Source organism: Trichosurus vulpecula, chromosome 6, assembly GCF_011100635.1.
Source record: "Trichosurus vulpecula isolate mTriVul1 chromosome 6, mTriVul1.pri, whole genome shotgun sequence".
NCBI lineage: Eukaryota > Metazoa > Chordata > Mammalia > Diprotodontia > Phalangeridae > Trichosurus > Trichosurus vulpecula.
Window position 1 is genome coordinate 112,666,582 of NC_050578.1, and position 20,244 is coordinate 112,686,825.

The following is a 20,244-nucleotide window of genomic DNA, read 5'->3' on the forward strand; positions in this document are numbered from 1 at the left end:
AAGTGTCCTCATAGTGAAGAGAACATTCTCTTAACTGTTTATTGGATTTTGGTCGCTTAATTTTGTCAGCAACTTGATATCCCTTTGTTTTTCCACATCACGAAACACATAAAATCTTTATTTGACCTCTAGACCAAACCTTAGTGGGAGAGTTAAATATCCCCAGATCTCTGCTTCAGGAGAGAAGTGGCCTGTGTAACTTGGGCCTTTGGATCTTCCTTCCAGTTGTCCTGTACCCCATTGCCTTATTTTGTTCTGTTCTGTTTTTCTAGAGGACTGGTATGAGCAGCTGTACCCTCTGATCCTCACCCTGAAGGACTGCATGGATGAAGTGGTGAACAGAGCGAAGCAATCTCTGACCTTTGTGCTACTGCAGGAGCTCGCATGCAGCTTGCCACAGTGCCTGATGCTGACCCTCAGGAGGGACGTTGTCTTTAGCCAAGCGGTAGGTGCTGTTTTGCCTTCCTGTTAGTTTTGTTGTTTTGTTGTTGATAATATCAATATTACTAAGAGTTAGGTAATGGTGCCTGATTCATCTTTAATAGTAATCTATCTTTAGCATTCAATTTCTGATCTCTTTTCCTTTTACATACACATATCTGTGCTGGCTTTTCCATTCCATGAAAGGGACTTCTAGAATTTCCACAGAGTTCTATCTCTGAGAGCTGAGTTCTTAACCTGGAGTCCTTTAGCTCCTAAAGAGTCTGTTAATAGATTTTAGCAGTTCATTAATTTGGGAGAGGGAAATAGATAGATATAGATATATAACATATGTTTGTGTGTATGTGTGTTTATGGTTATATCAAGATGGCAGAGTGAAAGAAACATTTTACAGAGCTCTCCCAATATACCCCCTCCATAACAATCTTTTAAAAAAAGTGTCAAACCAAATTCTGGTCGGGAAAACCAATTAAAAGTCAGAGTGAATCATTTTTTTCCAGCTCAAGGCAGCTTAGGAAGACAGAAAAATTGGACTTTGGACACTAGGACAGATGTTGGCCAGGAGTACATGTAGCAGATGTGGCAGCAGTTGTGGCAGTAACCCCCGGCAGTGGCAGCAATGCCAGGGAGTGGACCAGTGCTCAGGGACAGCATGGGCACTGAACACATGATCAGAAAGAGATCCTTGCAACACCTGTGCCAGGACTAGGCTCAGGGTCAGGATCTATTTGTCAGTTCTGTCACCCATTACCCAGTTCCAGGATGGGGAGGAGTGGGCTTGGCTGCAAGGGAACAAGGGTCCTAGCTATTTAAGTACCAGAGCACAGATGAGGAGGACAGTGACCAGACCTTCCCATATCATACCATGCTGGAAGAACCAAAAACTCACAGTCCCCACTAAACTGTAAAAGCAGCAAGAGGACATGAAAGATAGAAGCTCAAATCAGACATCCGCCCATTTGCAGAGGTGAGCAGAGCCCGGCTATATGTTATGAATGTATATGAATGTATGTTATGACTGTATAGTCATTACAAATAATTCAAGGTCAAGAAATAGGGTGGAAAAATGGGTAAACAACAACAACAACAAAGGAACCTGATCTTAAAAATCTTTGGTGACAGGGAAGCTCAAGAAACAAACTCAGAAAAAGACAATGACTTGAAAATATCTATAAGCATCACCTCAAATTAAAATGTAGGTTGGATACCACCTCAACCTAGAAGAGCTAAAGAGATTTTCAGAAGAGCAAAAAAATTGTTTTTAAGATTAAATGAGAATGGTGGAAGAAAAATTAGGAAAACAAATTAGAACTAGGTAAGAAAATAAACAGCTTAGTAAAAGAGGCAGAAAAGCACTGAAGAAAATAAATCCTTAAAAATTAGAATTAGTCAAATGGCAAGAGGTACAAAATCTTGCTGAAGAAAATAACTCCTTAAAAGTTCAAATAAAAAAAGCATATGAATCTATGAGACATCAGAAAACAATAAAGCAAAGCCAAAAGACTAGGAAAAATAAAAAATGTGAAATATAGGACAAACAATTAATTTGGAAAAAACAGATTGAAGAGAGATCATTTAATAATTATTAGACTACCTGAGAGTCATGATCAAAAAAAATGACTAGGTATCATTTTTCAAGAAGTTATATGTGTGTGTGTGTGTAGCATAGCAGAAATTGAAAAAATATACCAGCGACTTCCAGAAAGAGATCCCAAAATAATAAAAATTCCTGGGAATGCTATCGCCAAAATCCATAGCTCTCAACTTAAGGAGGAAATACTCAAGAAGTCAGAAGGAAATAAAGCAAATAATATAGAGCCATAATCAGCATCCCACAAGGTTTAACAGCTACCACAATAAAGTGTAGCATCTGGAATATGTTATAACCTACCTAGGAAAACTGAGTATAATCCTACAGGGGGAAAAACAAATATTTAATGAAATAGAGGACTTTCAAGCATTCCTGATGAAAAGACAAGGTCCCAATAGAAAATTTAGCATTCAAACCCAAGACTCACGAGAAACATAAAAAGGTAAATATGAGTGAGAGATAATAAGGGACTTAGTGAGTTTAAACTATTTACATTTCTGTATGGGAAGATGATACTTGTAACTACTAAGAATTTTTTTTTATCATTGGGGCACTTAGAAGGAATTTACTTAGACTGAGATCATGGATATAAGCCTATTAAATCGAGATAATCTCAGAAGAAGAATTGAAGGCTGAGAAAAAGGATGGAAGATGGATAAAGTATGGGAAAAATTAACGCATATGAAAGAAGCACACAAGGAAGAGTTTATACAATGGAAGGGGAAATGGGGAAGTAGGCAATACTTGAACCTCACTTTCATTGGAACTGGTTCATGGAGGGAAGAATATACCTACACACATGACATACATACATACATATATATGCACACATGTATTATGTATGTATACATGCATCTATATATATACACACATGCACACAGTTGGTTATAGAAATCATCTTAATAGGGAAGGAAGAGGGGAAGTGGCTAATTTAAAGGGAAGGTAATAAAAGGCAGGTTAACTTAAGGAAGGCAGTGGTCAGAAGCAAAACAAACTTTTGAGGAGGGACAGGATAGAAAAAGAGAAGGATACACAAAAGAAAATAGGATGGGAGGAAATACAGAGTTAGCAATCATAACTGTGTATGTGAATGGGATGAATCTGACCATAAAACAGAAGCACATAGCAGAATGTATTAGAAACCAGAATCTAACAATATATTGTTTGCAAGAGACACACTTGAAACAGAAAGGACCCACAAAGAGTTAACATAAGGGGCTGGAATAGAATCTGTTATGTTTCAGCTAAAGTGAAAAAAGACAGGGAAAATAATCACAACATCAGACAAAGCAAAAAACAATAATTTCCTTTTTTTTGGAGGGGGGAGGGCCAGGCAATTGGGGTTGAGTGACTTGCCCAAGGTCACACAGCTAGTATGTGTCAAGTGTCTGAGGTCAGATTTGAACCAGGTCCTCCTGACTCCAGGGCTGGTGCTCTATTCACTGTGCCACCTGGCTGCCCCTAGAAATAATAATTTCATTAAAGATAATGACAATTATGAAACAGGGACAACTAGGTGGTGCAGTAGATAGAGTGCCAGGCTGAAGTCAGGAACACTCATCTTAGTGAATACAAATCATGCCTCAGCCATGTACCAACTATGTGACCCTGAGCAAGTCACTTAGCCCTGTTCACTTCAGTTCCTTATGTGTAAAATGAGCTGGAGAAGGAAATAGCAAATCACTACAATATCTTTGCCAAATAAACCCCAAATGGGGTCACGAGGGTCTCAGTTGAAATAACTGAATAACCACAATGAGACAACATACCGAACTTTGTGAGATGTAGTCAATGTAATACTTCAGGGGAAATTCATAAATCCAAATGTTTACATCAATAAAAGAGAGATAGAACATATATTAATGAAATAAATATGATTTTGATACCTAAACCAGGGAGAGAAAAAACAGAAACTGGAGGCCAATCTCCCTAATATATATTGGTGCCAAAAATTTAAATAAAATACTAACAAGGAGATTATAGAAATTTGTCACAAAGATCATAAACAATGACCAGACTGGATTTATACCAGTAGGCAGGGCTGGTTCAGTATTACGAAAACTACAAGTATAACTAACCATCTCAATAACAAAAATAGCAAAAAAAAAAAAAAACATACAATTACATCAATAGATGCAGAAAAAGCTTTTTAACAAAATACAATGCCCATTTCTAATAGAAACATTAGAAAGCATAGGAAGAAACAATAGAAAGCATAGCAAGCATTATCTGTAATGTAAATAAACTGGAAGCCTTTCCAACAAGATAATGGGTAAAGCAAGGATGTCCATTATCATGGTACTCAAAATGCTAGTGATAGCAATTATAGACAAAAAAAAAAATGAATGAATAAAAATAGGCAAAGTAAAACAAAACTATCACTCTTTCCAGATGATATGTTGGTTTATTTAGAGACCACTTGCTGAAACAATTAATAACTTTAACAAAGTAGCACGTTCTAAAATAAAATGACATAAATCATCAGCGTTTTGACAAATTACCAACAAAATCTAGCAGCAAGAAATAGAAAGAGAAATTCCATTTAAAATAATGGTAGACAATATAAAATACTTGGAAATATACCTTCTAAGACAAATAGGAATTATATGAACACAATTACAAAGCACTCTTTACGCAAATAAAAAATAATAATTGAAGAAATATTAATTGCCCATAGGTGGGCTGAGCCAATGTAATAAAAATGACAATACTACCTTAATTCATTTATTTATTCAGTGCCATTCCAATCAAACTACCGAAGAATTACTTCACAGAGCTAGAAAAAAAATAACAAAATTCATCTGGGGGAACAAAAGTTCAAGAATATTAAGGAAATCGATTTTTAAAAATCTGAAGGAAGGGAGTCTAACAGATCTCAAACTGTGTTACAAAGTAGAATAATAAAACACAGTGGTACTGGATGAGAAATAGAATGATTGAGCAATAGAATAGAAGCAAATGAGCACAGTAATGTCACATTCGATAAACCCAAATATCTTAGCTATTGGGACAAGAACTCACTCTTTGAGAAAAACTGTTGGGGAAAATGAAAGCACTTCAACAGAAACTAGGCATAGACCAACACCTCATGTTGTGTATGATTTTTTAGACCTACAGAGTAACTTAGGCAAATTAGGGGATCAGAGAAAAAAATTGCCTGTAACATCTATGGGTGGGGCAAGAGTTCCTCACCAAACAACTCATAAAGAGGCCTTACAGGAGATAAAATGGATAACTTGGATTACATAAAATTAAAAAGTTTTTGCATAAAGAAAATTGATGCAGTCAAAATTAGAAGAAAAACAGAAAACCAGAGGGAAGAATTTACAGCAAGTTTTTCTGATAAAGGTCTCATTTTTCAAACATAGAAGAAACTGAGCCAAACTTACAAGAATGAAAACCGCTTCCTAATTGATAAATGATCAAAGGATACAAAGAAGAAGAAGAAGAAGAAGAAGAAGAAGAAGAAGAAGAAGAAGAAGAAGAAGAAGAAGAAGAAGAAATCAAAGCTATCAGTAGGCATATATAAAAATGTCTAAATCACTAATAATAATATTAATTAGAATAACTAGAATAAGTCTGAGGCACCACTTCACCTCCATTAGATTGGCTAAGATGACAGAAAAGGAATATGACAAATGCTGGAGGGGATGTGGGGAAGTAGGTACAACAATGGACCGTTTGTCAAACTGTGAATTTGTCCAGCCATTCTGGAGAACAATCTGGAACTAAGCCCAAAGGGCTAGAATCCTGCATATCCTTTGACCCAGCACTACCATTACTTCGTCTGTGTCCCAAAGAGATCAAAGAAAAAGGAAAAAAGACCTACACGTACAAAAATATTTTTAGCCATTCTTTTTGTGGTGGCAAAGAATTGGAGACCAAAGGGATGCCCATCACCTAAGGAATGGATGAATAAGTTGTGGTATATGAATGTGACATAATGCTTTCATGTTATAAGAAATAATGAAGGGGGTGATTTCAGAAAAACCAGGGAAGACGTTGACAAACTGTTGCAAAGTAAGAGGAACCATGAGAACCATCTACAGGGTAATAGCAATATTGTAAAGATTATCAACTGTGAAAGACTTTGTAAGTGATCAATATAAGGATTCACCACCACTTAATGGACTCATGATGAAAAATGCTACCCACCTACAGACAGAAAATGGACTCAGGTTGTTGATTAAAGCATATTATTTTTCCTTTATTTTCTTATTTTATTTTTTCCCTTGGAACATGGCTAATGCAGAAGTATATTTTGCAAGATTTCATACACACACACACATACACACACACACACACACACAATGGATCTTGTGTTTCTTGCTTTTCAGCAGGTAGGGGAGATGGGGAAAGGAGTAAAAGAATCTGAAACTAGAAATAAATAAAAATTTAAAAATAATAAAATGCAGCATTTCTTTCAATTATAAAAATAAATTCAGTCTGAGAAGTTGTCCATGGGATATAACCTACCAAAGGGGATCCATGATACAAAAAAAAATGTTAAAAATCTCTGACCCAGAAAAAAGAAACTACATCTCTTAGTTTCTTTCCAGTCCATAGCAAATAGAGCCTTCCCAGGAAAAGTTATCTGCAATTCATAACAGACTGATACACTTTTTTTCTTTTACCCTCAGATGGCTAGATTGCAAATTTGTTGATGGAAATGGCATTATAGTGAGCACATGAATTGGAAAGGAGAAACATGGGAAATCTCTTCCCCTTCCAACTGAGAGAGCTCTATTTCTGTGAAAGACAGAGGCCCCCTCACAATGAAGCATTACAAAATACACTAGTGGCCTGGATACCACCCATCTAGTGCACCAGCTTAGTTTATATGGCAAGAAGAAGGCATTCTATATTAATTATAGTTAGTTTTTCTTATGTTTTTTATACATTCCTGTTGAATCATCATTCTAGGGAACTTTGTGCAGAAATTCCTTCCATGGATACAAACTCACAACTGATTTATAACTTAGTCTTTGAAATTTGCTCAAGGCACTGGGAGAGTTAAAAGATTGGCCCATCATGACATAAGAGTATGCACCAGAGCCAGGATTTGAATTCAAGATCCCAGCCTCTCAGGCTGAACGAGACTCCATTCTCCATGAAACCCTGCCATTGATTATGTTTATAAGTATGTGCATATGATAGACACACACCGCAGAGGTTACCAGGGGAGGTGTGGCCTAATCATGGTGACCTGTCAGCCTAAGAAAACTCATTGCTGAAGCAGTTGACAAGGATCAGTTGGTAGAAAGGTTTAGAAGGGAAGAAAAAAAATCCTCCTTTTTTTTTTCACACTTCCCTGGACTTCCTTATAATATTAAGACTAGCTTCAAGGTTCATGAAGAAGAAAGAAGTCATTGAAATTTTAAAGGACCTTTAATTAATCCAACATCCTTCACATTTTCTTTCCCCCAATGGTTTTAAGGTTTGATCAGAAGGGACATCATAAATCCCAAGCTAGAAGGTACTTGAGATATCATCTAGTCAACTCCCCTCATTGTACAGATGACAATACTGAAGCCCAAATATATGAAATGATTTATTCAAGGGTGATATGCATAGATAAAAGCTGAGTCCTTATTGTTTGTCCTTCATTCTCAGAGAGTACCGTGACATCAGTGAGGTGATATCATGACATGCAAGTGAATTGGATTCAAGTCAGGGAGGGGTCCACTGGCAAGACGTAGATTAGGATGACTGGAGATTGCCCTGGATGCAGTGGGGGACCTTGGCCTTTTTAAGCTAAGGTCTTTAACAAGGCTCATTTTGACTGAGGCAATGCCCAATCAATGATTAAGGCTAGGTAAGAAATGAGGCAGAGAATGGCCTCTAGTCCTCTGATGCCAAATCCAGGGTACTCTCTACTATTCAATGGTGGATAAGAGAGGATCGAGAATTTTTACAGTACCTGTAGTTGGCTAGAATGCAGAAAAATGGAGTAAAGAGGCAAAATGAAAAGAGATCCTTCAAATGGTTTCATTGTCTTCAGTGGTTCTTCCATTGCCCACCATCTTCCATGGAAATGTTCTCCTGATAGGTCCCTTTTATGTGCCAAAGATTGCCTTTAATAAGTCTATATGTATATATGTGTGTGTATACATATATATTCATATACATGTAAATATATAATATATAGTGTATGTGTATATATATGTGTGTGTCTGTGTATGTGATATATATAGTTTATATATTATATTGTATACATATTTATATAATTATATGTAACTATACATAGTTACATATTATATATTTATATATATAATATATATAGTTATATAAATTATAGTATAAATTCCAAAGATATAGTTTCATTAAATAATACAAATCTTATAATCATTTCACTCAGACCCATGAAGACCTAATTCTCATGAAATACTTAAGCTAACTGACCCATTCAAGTATATTTATCCCATCCTGTTTTTAGCTTGCAGGATTGGTCTGTGGATTTATAATGAAATTGCACTCAAGTTTGCATGATCCTGATTTCCTCCAGCAGCTTCACATGGTGGGCTTGGTTGTACAATTTGAAGGATTACTGAGCACGTACAGTAAGTACTATTTGCTTTGGTAAACTTTATGAATATGCCACTAGACACATGAATGTTTACCCAGAAGACTTTTAAGATCAACATGAAAAATTAGGAATTTACTTCTTTGGCTTAACAAGTCCTACAGAGACAAAAGACAACTTTTGCCCATCTAGGACCATGCTACAATGAAACCTTTCATATTCAGATGATTTTATTTTTCTAGTTTGTTTTGAAAGGGTAATTGTAGTGGATTTCAATATAGAACCCTGAACTTGTCATCATTAAATACAGGAGGGTTATATTGCCATTTAATTTCAAAGACTCAATTGTCTGGACTGTCATCCATTCAGAGTTTAGGGCACACAAGCCTTCTTCCCATGATGCTTTCCCAATCAGGGCAGTGGGATAAAAAGACAGCATGGTTCCAGCACCAGGAGTTTCTAATCTAGCCACTTTCGGCATTGATGGAAATCAAATATCAGCCCTACCAACCTCAAAGAGGCATTTTCTTTTACTAACCTACTTAAAATTCCCTCTAGCCTCTAAGTAAGTATGTGCCACTTTCCTTCCCTCTAAGAGAACTTTAACTGCTGGAGTTTGACAGAACCATACTTGTTTCAGCCCTGAAAGCCATCAGGTCCAAAGGAAAGCTTTTCAAATGGAATCATTGTACCTGGTGTTATTCACTCAAGTGCGTAGAGACAATTTCATCGTGGGCAGATAATCTCTGGTAACATTTTTGTCCAATGACTTATTTGTAATGGGAAGACTTTTCTCTGTTCAGGTGAAGAAATTGGAATGCTGGAGGACATGGCTATTGGCATTTCAGATCTGCAGAAAGTAGCATTTAAAATAACTGAAGCCAAATCCGATGATTTCTTACCAGTTATAACCGGAAGGCGGTAAGTGGTGACCATTTCCGAAGCATTAAGTTCTGTTCGACCCATAGGTTTACCATCTTGCAGAAAAGCTGATGGTAGCATAGATTTAAAGTTGGAAAGGATCATTAGGTTCTTCAAGTCCAATCCCAATCATTTTTTAGATTAGGAAATTGAGGCCCAAAGAGCTTGTAACTTGGCAGAGGCTCTGTAGATAAGCATTTGAGGAAGAACTTGAATCCATGTCTTCTCAGCTCCAAGTTCATGTCTCTATATAAATTATACCATGCTGCTGCTCCAGCAGATGTGAATGGAAGTGAAAGGGCTTTTTTTTCTTTTCTTTTTTGGCCTCTATATTCCATTTTGGTGTAAAATCCTGTTGGTTATATGGATAAAATTAACATCTAGCAAAACTCAAATGCCAGAGGGGCAAATAGGAACAACCGGAGGTTGGAAAGAAAAATCAAACTTGGCCCTGATATGGAAAATGTCAAGTCAAGTCAACAAACATTCAGTAAGCACTTTTTGTGTGTGCTGGGTGCTGTGCAAGAAAGATAGATAACCTCTGCTACCAAGAAGCTGACATTCCAATAGGGGAAAGCAACATAAAAGGAAGCTCAAAATGAAAGGGTTAGGCAAGAAAAGATAAAGGTACCTCATATGAGGGCATAGTAAAAGTCCAGAGTCAGGAGTTTATCCTGGGTAGCAACGAAGACATGGCTGTCCTCAGCATCCTTCTTAAAATGGAAGTTCTGGGAGAAACCAGTCAATCAGAAGGAGGGGTCAAAGGAGCAAAAGGTACTTCCAAAGTAGGAAGTCCATGTGTAAAGAGCTTCCAGGATGAAGAGGTTTCCATGGTATGGTAGTGCTTCTAACAATTAGAGCCATGCAAAATTGGGATAGTCTGCCTCAGGTCATTGGTTTCCTTCCCACTTTAAGTATTCTTTTGGCAGAGGGTAATTGACTACTTGTATAGAGAACCAGATTCTTTTTATTTATGGATACTAGATAACCTTTGCTCTCTCTCCTGACTCTGAAATTCTGTAACTCTGTAAATATGTGTAGGTCTACTATTGCACTGAATATGTTAATGCTCCCATGAAATATTGGGGAATTTTAAAGGATTTCATGACCGTGACTCTTTTTTTCCCTTTTTTTATTAGGATCCAAACTAAACCTCCAAGTGTTTTCACTTTTTGCGGGAATAGTTTCCTTAATAGCTTCATAATTCTTGAGATGACTGTAAATTAAATTCAGCTAAAAGCAGCAGCATTTTAGAAAAAAAAAAAGATGTATTTCCTCTGTCAGGGGTATATACCTCCATTTTTCTTAATTATTCCTGACAATTCACTCCCAGATTGTGAGCCTTCCGAGAAGGGTTGGAAATAAATAGCTTAGAAGGTCAGAGCATGATGGGCAAAATAGCTGGAATAATTAAGAAAAATGATGGCATTGTAGAGTAGTCTTCAAAGAGAGGAAAAGCATTGCTTTGTAAATCATTTCAATCAGGCCCCAATTCAACCACTGCTATTGTTGGCTAGTCATTTCCTCCTTTGTAAAGGCACTGGAAGAAGTCTGGTTCAAAGTAGGCCTAGGTCCCTGGAAGCATTATGACTTGAAGGAAGAGAGGAATAATCCTCAGAAGGCCTCTTCTCACTTCCTCTCCTCTTGACCAGGGGAAGATAACGTGAGATTCCGTGTCAAAGCATAAAAGGAAACTATTATTCCCTACATGGCCTCATTAAAAAAAAGTATGTTTATTTCTGTGAGTAGCCAAGATGCTGAATGACTATCTAATTTAAGGCATCCAAAGGCCAAATCAAAGATCACTGGGAAAGATAAAGAGAACCCTGAATCTCATTCACAAGGTAACATGGTACATTTTATTTTTAACCATTGCTATGTCCTTTGATAAAACTGAGGAAAAGCCCAGACATAAGCCTTCCTTGTACATTGCTACGAGTCAGTACCAACCCCAGTGCTGAAATTAGAACAAATAAAAATCATGTTACCTTTATATTCAGCACAGAGTAACTTTCTAGGGGAAATTGAAGAAAACTTTGTGTGGGAAGAGGTTTAAGTATGTCTAACCTTTTTTTTTTCTTACTCATGTAAATACGTGGAGACATAACGCAATGTCTTTCATCTGAAGGGTACTATATAAACAGGGAGTCATTGACTGGAGGCAAAGTGGCCTAAGTGAATAGAGGTCTTGGATCTAGAATCTTGATGACTTAGATTCAGTCCTTGTCTCTGACACTTCACCTTGTTGAGCCTGTTTCCCTGCCTGTGAAATGGGGATGATGATATGTATTAATATACCTAGTATAGAAAGTATTTTGAAAACATTTTCATGCTATTCATAAATGCCAGCTGTTTTCCCCATGTTCCTTCCTAAGAAGTAGGTAAACAGTCAGCTTTCTATTACCAAGGCCAGTAAAAACAAGGATGACAACCAGAGATAAATAGTGCCTGTAGGGGAAATCATGATTCTGTTCCTCATCACTGAGTTCCTAGCAGTTCAAAATGGCCATAGGGCACAGCTCACTGGTCACATGCAGTTAGCTGCATGGTAGCAGTATCTTTATGTCCATGCTTACAATGAGAGAAACTAAGAAAAAAAAGCTGATATGATCAAGGAACTCCCTGCTCTTTGACCTCTTTGTCCTTTGTCTTAGATGGTGACTTTTGTTGCCCCCAGACACATAATAAAACTTCAATGTTACCTTATTCTTAGATTACTTCATCATAGTTTACCTTAACCACAGGTTAACTCCCTACATTTTCATAGCTGGTGACAACCAGACTCCCCTGCTCCACAAATATTGAAAACACAACTCAAAACTTTTGGCTTGGTCCAGTGATTAGCTCGGTGATCAGCACATAGTAGTAGGTGCTTAGTAATATGTATATGCTCGTTAACTTGATTTGATTTTCACTCTGGTGACAAAACTGTGGTTATTGGCTCTTGCCATCTGTGACCTCGGGAAGTTCAGCTCACCTCACTGAATTTCAATTTCTTCCTTGGTACAATGAAAGGGTGAGACTAGAGATGACCTCTAAGTTCAATTCCATCTCTAAATCAGGGATCCTATGATCCACTGATCATTTAGCGAATTTTGTTTTCATGTTTTTCTATGAATGATTTGCACACCAGACTGAGTAAAAATTATAGGAATCATCAGCTCCCTCTTCCAATAAGCCGAGAAGGAACTCCTCATTCCGCTCACTTTTAAATTCTGTTCTAAAGAGACACCTTGTGCTTTATCATAGAATCATAGCAATATACAGGATGTGAAACTCTCTCTCCCCCCTTTTTTGTTTGTTTGTTTGTTTGTTTTGCTCCAGTGAACATTATGTAATAGAGGTCAAGCTTCCAGCCAGGATGTTTGAGTTGCTGCCACTAGAAATTAAAGAAGGAAAGCTGTTACATGTATACCCAATCCTCTTTAATGTTGGAATCAATGAACAGCAAACTTTGGCAGAGAGGTAAGTCTACAGTGGAATTCATGCTACCATTTCTCTGTGATGTGCTGTGAAGTCCCAGATGTTTACACATATGGGACTTGGTTAGAATCAGGCTCAACATTTTCCCTTCTATCAATCCTAATTTGTTAAGCAAGGGGAAAACATCAGATTTAAGGAAGCCAGTTCCAGACTCAACCAAAATATATGATAAACCAAAGAAAACATGAATAGATATGTTGAAATACATTTGAATGAACAATCTGGTTTTGCAAAATAAAAATCTAGTTCAGTGAGAGTAAGATCAGTGGGAAATGGCTGATGTCTAAATACCTTGTTAATGATAAGCACTCTCAACTGGTCATTTTCATTGAAATATTTCAAATATTTCACTGTAATCAAATATTACATCCACCACTATGTAAACTCATTAGTCAATAATTAATAAACATTTATTATATATATATATTAATTAACATTAATTAATTATTATTACTATGTGTCAGGCACTGTCCTAAGCATTTGAGATAGAAATATAAAAAAGAACGACTGTTCTCGGTCTCAAAGAGCTTACAATCTCATTGGGGAGGACAACACATAAAAGGGAGTTGAAAGGAGCTGGGGAGTGGAGAGGAATGCACTTAACTTAGGGATATGGTGGAGAAATCAGAGATATCCCAGAGTAGTGCAGCCACCAGAAACAAGGACATGTTCTGAGCTAAGGTCCCTCCTTAAGCGAAGGTTTTGGAGTTCATCACTCCACCGTTCAAAAAGAAGAGCAGAGGGAAGGGATGAGGTGGAGCACCAACTTCATCTTTTTGGTCTGGGAAAGGTTAGCAGCAGACAGGAATTGTCAACAGCTGAAGCTCTAGCTGAAGATAAAGAGGCTGGCCTCGTCCCTTACGGTTGTGCTTAATAGAGCAGTCTTATATCTTGCTGTTGAAACTTGCCATCTGTGTGACCCTGGGCAAGTCACTTAACCTCTGTTTGCCTCAGTTTCCTCATCTGCAAATTGGTGTTAATAATATCATCTACCTCCCAGGCTTGTTAGCATCAAGCGAGATAATAATGGTAAAGCATTTAGCATAGTGCTTGGCATGTATTAAGTGCTATATAAATGTTAGGAATTAATATTATTGTTGTTCTTAAAACTATTAACTATATCATGTGAGTCAGATGGTAGTATACCTTTTAGAAAAGCTTAAGACTGTCTGCCCCCCGTCCCAGTTCCTTGGATGCTCCCTGATATATGAAAATATTTACTTTTTGTGATCTTTGAATCCTAATGCTCCTGTGTTGTCAGCCTTGCGCATGTATGTAGCCTGTCGTCCCCACCTGCTTTTTGCATGGTAAAGACTGCTTGGTTCTTGACCTTCCATACCACACCTGGTCTTGTCACTTTCCTACCCTCACCCCCAATTTCATGGTTAATCTTGCCCTTGATCCCCACTGTATGCAAGGCTAGGCTCGACAGTGTATTTTAGAATCTTCATTGGTGGTGCTCAAACCCCACAAAGGTAACTTTGTTTGTTTTCACTATGGTTACAAGACAAAAAATTGCCTTTAAAGATGTTTTTCATTAACTAAATATAACAAAGAGCTTCTGCTCCTATTTATTTTAAATAAACAAACCATTAGGTTTCTAACAGAAAGCCTAAATGAATAGGAAGATTGGCCAATAATAGCTACATTTAGATCTATGGTTTGGGATTGCCTTTCTTAAAACTAATTACTTCTCTGATGTGTTCAAAATAAAATCTGGGCTTACTAGCACCCTACCCTTTCTCCTATATGCTGGCTAAGATCTACTATGTAGCACTTAGTATCATTACTGAATTAATTTTTAGAAGTGGATTCGAGAATACATGGAAGAATTTTACTTGTCACCAGCCATTGATAAGTGTTCTCTAACCTTCTGTAGTCAAGGGGTTTGTCCTTCATAATCTTATAGGACAATTTTTAGTTAAAATGATTTTCAAAAAGAGCCAGACAATTGCTTTATAAATAAAGTTTAGAGTTAAGAGTACTGAAGATTATTCCAATAAGAGTCAATTGCAATAAGAATAAATGGTAGGTTTTATGGCATGTTCATAGGGACTTGTAACCTGTCAAAAATATGACTTCGATGGGACCAGTAAGGCCATTGTCAGAACCATATTTCAATATAAGTGGTCTCCTTTGTCATTCTGTGTATTTTATTTTGTTAACTTAAAAAAAAACATTATCCTGCAAAGGTGTCCATAGGCTTTCACAGGCTGTGGAAAGGGGGCCCATGACACAGGAATGGTTAAAAATCCCTGACCAACAGTTGTGGCACAAAGGGAGACAGAGGAGCCAGAATCAAGGTCCACACACCAGTGTAATTCATTGGATTCAGCAGACAGTAATAAAAGTCAGTTTGAAAGCAAAGTATAGGGGCAGCTAGTAGAGCACCGGCCCTGGAGTCAGGAGGACCTGAGTTCAAATTTGCCCTCAGACACTTGACACACTTACTAGCTGTGTGATCTTGGGCAAGTCACTTAACCCCAATTGCCTTGCCTTCCCCACTCCAAAAAAAAGGAAAAAAAAGAAAGTAAAGTGTGGTGAGAATCCAAAGTTTCTGAGGAAAATAAGGAAGAGCAAACCAAGGCATGAAAATCCATTGTGCTTAATGGATGTTTGTTCCTAGGAATCATTACTTTATAGAAATTGTGGTCTCCAATTCTGCTTCTTTAAAGGGGCCTTGCTTGTAATATCCACATAGTGAGTGGCAGCCTTACTATTTTTTTTCTTTCCCCCACTCTCTTTCTGAGTAAGAACATTCTTCCCAGACAATCTGATTTTTCATACCTCTGACATTCCCAATATTAACTATTGTTTTATGGTGCATTTTATTGAGTTTTGGTTCTAGCTTGAGCTTCTTAAATGTAGAAGTCAATATCTAACCTGCCCTGTTGCACAGCTGTGGAATGATATTATATAATTATGTTATTCGATTATAGGTAATATATTGCACCAACTCTGATTGATGATAAAGCCCTGCCTTTGGAAATAATACAGAAGGCATGGTTCAAATACAAACTCTCCTACATACTAGCTTTTTGATATGGGACAAATTATTTCTTTCCTCTGGGACTCCGTTCTTTATCTGTAAAGTGATAGAGTTGAATGAGATATCCGCTAAGCCCCCTTCTAACACTAAATTTAATGATCTCATACCTCATGTCTGTGCTCCTACCTCCTCTCAGGTGTAGCTTGCTAGATACAAAGGGGTTTTTTTAAATCATTTTGTACATTGGAGCTGAGTTGGATGGCCACAACTTGGAAGGAAAGAGATTCTCAAAGCACTTCATAAATATTGTCTTATTTGAACTTCACAATAACCCTATAAAATAGGTGCTCTTACTATAAGGAAACTGAGGCACAAAGATGAAAAAGTAATTGCCCCAGATCACATATGTTAATATGTAGGAGAGTTGGGATTTGAAAGTATGGCTTGTATCTTCAAGTTTAGAGTCCTACCATCAACCAAAGGTGGTGTAATACATCACCAACAACATAACAAACATAGAATTAAAGATAAAGAAACTCAAGTGAAAAGAGATCACATTACTTTCCCAGAGTCACACAGGTAATAAATATCTTTAGCTCAAGTCTTTCTGATTCCAAGGTCAGCAACCATCTAGCTGTCTCAATCAAGTTATCTTGTCTGGATACAATATATACGTATTTGATCCCATCTTTGAAACTTGTGGTGAAGAAAGTAACCATAACATTATAGTGGCAAGACACTTTTAAGATAATTTAATCATCCAAATGAGTCTTCCCTTCAAATCTAATATAAATGTCTTGTTCAACTGCATGACTCCTGTGGGATGTATTGTGGGGAAAGGAGGCATTTTGGCATCTTAGCTAAAACAAGACAGATCCATATCAACCCATCTGTGTACTAGGGAGTGGCACCATAAGGAAAATGAATGAAAAAGAAAGTCACCAAATGGCAAATTCTTGTGGCAGGTTTTTGGTCATTAATAAGATGAAAAATATTATCTTAGGATGGGAGATTTGACAGTAGAATGGTAAATGAGCAGAGAGTAGAAGGAATATAAGAGGCAGGAAACTGTGGGAAATGTTGGTATCATTTGGTTACTGATTGAAATCAGGGGTGGGGGTGGAAGGAGTAGACAGAGGAATTAAAAGATGATTCCTAAATGGAGGAATATAGACAGAATTACAATGTTGTTAGGTTTGTGTATTTGTAGTTGAATGAACAACGCAAGACTGCAGATAAATGGATTAATGACTGCCTGGAGGGATGTCTCTAATGGAGTAATATCATGCCCTCTTCTATTTGGCATTTTTACCAATGTCTTGGATAAAAATATAGGAATGTTCAGCAAATTTTCAGTTGACAATATATCAGATGACAGAACAGGAATTCATAAATGTACCCACTGGGTAAAATGCTGGTTTCACACTAAAAAGATGAAATTTAATAGAAACAAATATATACCACTTGCTTAGGTTCCAAAAAATCTACTATGCTCAGGTAAAATGTGAGAGACCTGAAAATAACAATTTGTTTGAACATGATTAGGGATTCTTAGCTTCATGTGAACTCATTATGCATCCATATTGTGATATGGTAGCCAGGAAAGCTAATGCACTTTCAGGCTACAGTAATGGAAGTGGAGTAGTCAACTCTGAGATGATCAGAACGCTTCTAGACAATGACATTCAGTTCCAAGCACCACTTCTTAAGTGATAATTTGACATACAGAGAATGAAGGGTATTGGTGCCCTGTAATATACATTTATTCAAAAAACATTTTTTAAAGCATGTGCCAAGAATTATAGAAGATGCTGAGGACCCAAAGAAAGAAAACAAAATGTCCTCAAACCTCAAGGAGCTTATATTCTATTGGGAAAAAAACGTGTGCATAGAAAATTAGACGGATGGATGGATAGATTGGTAGAGAAATAGATGATGTATACATAAATATATACATACACACATATATATTATATATATATGTGTGTGTTTCCTGTGTGTGTATGTTCATATATATATATATATATATGCATATATAAAATATGTGTGTATTTACGTATCTGTCTGTACACACACACACATACACACACACAGAGTAGATGAGATACAAAATACCTATGAAGGGTGAATACTAGCTACTAAGGAAATCAATATAGGCTTCTTGTGGGAGATAACACCTGACTTGAGTTTTAAAGTCATTCTGTAAGACGAAAGTGAAGATATACCTTCCAACATGAGGAGAGCCCATGTGAAGGGGGAAAAAACACATAAAGAACAACTTATAAACTGATTTGCCTGGAATGTTCAAGATGAAAAATAATGTTCAATAAAGCCAAGAAAGGCAACCTACAGCCAGACTGAAAGAGGCTTTAAAAGACAAATACTGAAATTTCTCTTTTATCCTTGAGGCAAAATGGAGACACTGGAGATCTTCAAGCAGGGGAGGGACATGATCAGATTTGTTCTTTGAAAATATCAGTCTGGGGGCAACTAGGGGGTGCAGTGAATAGAGCACCGGACCTAGAGTCAGGAGGACCTGAGTTCAAATCCAGCCTCAGACACTTGACACACTTACTAGCTGTATGTCCTTGGGCAAGTCACTTAACTCCGATTGCCCTGCCTTCGCCCCTCCAAACACACACACACACACACACACACACACACACAGAAAATATCAATTTGGCATCTGTGTGAAGAATGACTGAGAAAGGGGAGAGACAATGCAGGGAGACCAATTAAAAGACTAAAGCAGCAGTCCAGTTGAGAGGTGAGAAGGAGCAGAACCAGAGTAGTTGGTGATTGGGTGAGTGGAAAGATGGGATATAAGTAAGATATATTGTGGAAGTTAAATCCATAACGTTTGGCAACTGGTCTGAGGGGAAGGAACAGTCTGAGATGACTCCTTGAGATAAGGAAATATAAAGACATTTGAAAGCTTGGGGGAAATTTTTTTTTTTCCTGAAAAATAGATGGCTTAAGAAGAAGGATAGGGAGGGAAGCCTATCATTAATGGTTTTCAAATACTTAAATCTGAAGCACAAAATTGTATTCCATGAGAGATCAGTGGATCAAAAGGATAGATACAGTGTCAGCTCAAGGTTCCTGGTCAAATTAGAGGAAACAAACTATCCACAGAGTCCAAGTAGGTGCGGGCGGAATTCCTGTGATGTCCAGAGACCCAAACCAAATAGGATGGCATAACAAAAGCAGGGTCTGAATATTTTGAGGAGTTCAAAGTGGAGCAAGTGTTTGAGTTAAGAGATGGAAAACAGGCACTTGGGCAGACACTCTGAGGAGTCTTCACAGTTCCAGCATAGAAGAGAAAGAATAAAGGCAATCCTAGAGTCACTGAGGTTTTGAAGCCAAGAAAAAGGAAATAAGGAAGTTCACACCCAATGTTCCGTTTCTTCCCAGAAGGGAAACCAGGTTGTTTTCTGATTGTAAGGAAGGCTGGGAAAGAGTCAGAGGTTGAAGAAAATTGAAAATTTGAGCTGGATTGAAGTTATCTGTTGTAGGGAGAATCTCTAAAAACAGAAATTCCCTTCTTAGGAAGGCTTATGATCATACCTTGTTCTCATTTCCTTCACTCTCCTTCTCTTTTAAGGTTTGGAGATGTCTCTCTGCAAGAAAGCATTAATCAGGAAAACTTTGAACTCCTCAAGGAATATTGCCAGTTGTTTACTGAAAAGATGCCTCCTGATTGTAAGTATGCACTTTCCTGAATATTTGGGCAAATGGAACATAGGGTGAAAGAAGAGAGGGGAAGGTGGTTATCTCTACTGACTTTCTGAGATGGAGCTGCTGATTCACAAGGTGGCATTAGGAAGATCTGGGGAGTTACTATGACCTCTTTGAGGTCTTCCTGAGTATAAAATCTTGCATTTTGCCATGGCCCTGCTAAACATCAAAAGTAAAAGCTAAGTAGGGAGTAACTACAAATCCAAATGAGAGTTTATCAAAAGCTTGTTTATATCAATTAGTTATAGTAGATGTTTCATATATAGTTAGTTTTTCTAGCTTGTAGTAGATGGACCATAAAAATGCATTGAGGAAGAAAAATATATGAAATAATAGGGATGAATGAAGACATTAAAAAATTAAAACCACTATCAAATTTTGTATCGTATCCAATACGTTATGTAATGACAATCGTAACAATGTGAGGAGAGTGAGGCGCTTCAGGTGCGCAAAGCTTGGGGTCGGTAAGTCAATAAATATTTCTTAAGCACCTACTATGTGCCAGGCGGTACAGTGGATAGATTGCCTGGTCTGGACTCAGGAAAATTTATCTTCCAG

The 20,244-nt window shown here is 37.3% G+C and overlaps 1 protein-coding gene across 3 annotated transcripts in view; it reads left to right on the forward strand.

Moving 5' to 3' along the window:
* The window catches only part of INPP4B (inositol polyphosphate-4-phosphatase type II B), a 471,298-nt gene that overhangs the window by 358,965 nt on the left and 92,089 nt on the right, over positions 1-20,244 (forward strand). For all 3 annotated transcript variants that reach the window (XM_036763284.1, XM_036763286.1, XM_036763285.1), the window contains 5 exons: positions 273-445; positions 8,469-8,592; positions 9,359-9,476; positions 12,801-12,941; positions 19,553-19,650. In XM_036763284.1, coding sequence (XP_036619179.1) covers positions 273-445; positions 8,469-8,592; positions 9,359-9,476; positions 12,801-12,941; positions 19,553-19,650 — 654 coding nt within the window. The remainder of the gene's footprint in view (positions 1-272; positions 446-8,468; positions 8,593-9,358; positions 9,477-12,800; positions 12,942-19,552; positions 19,651-20,244) is intronic.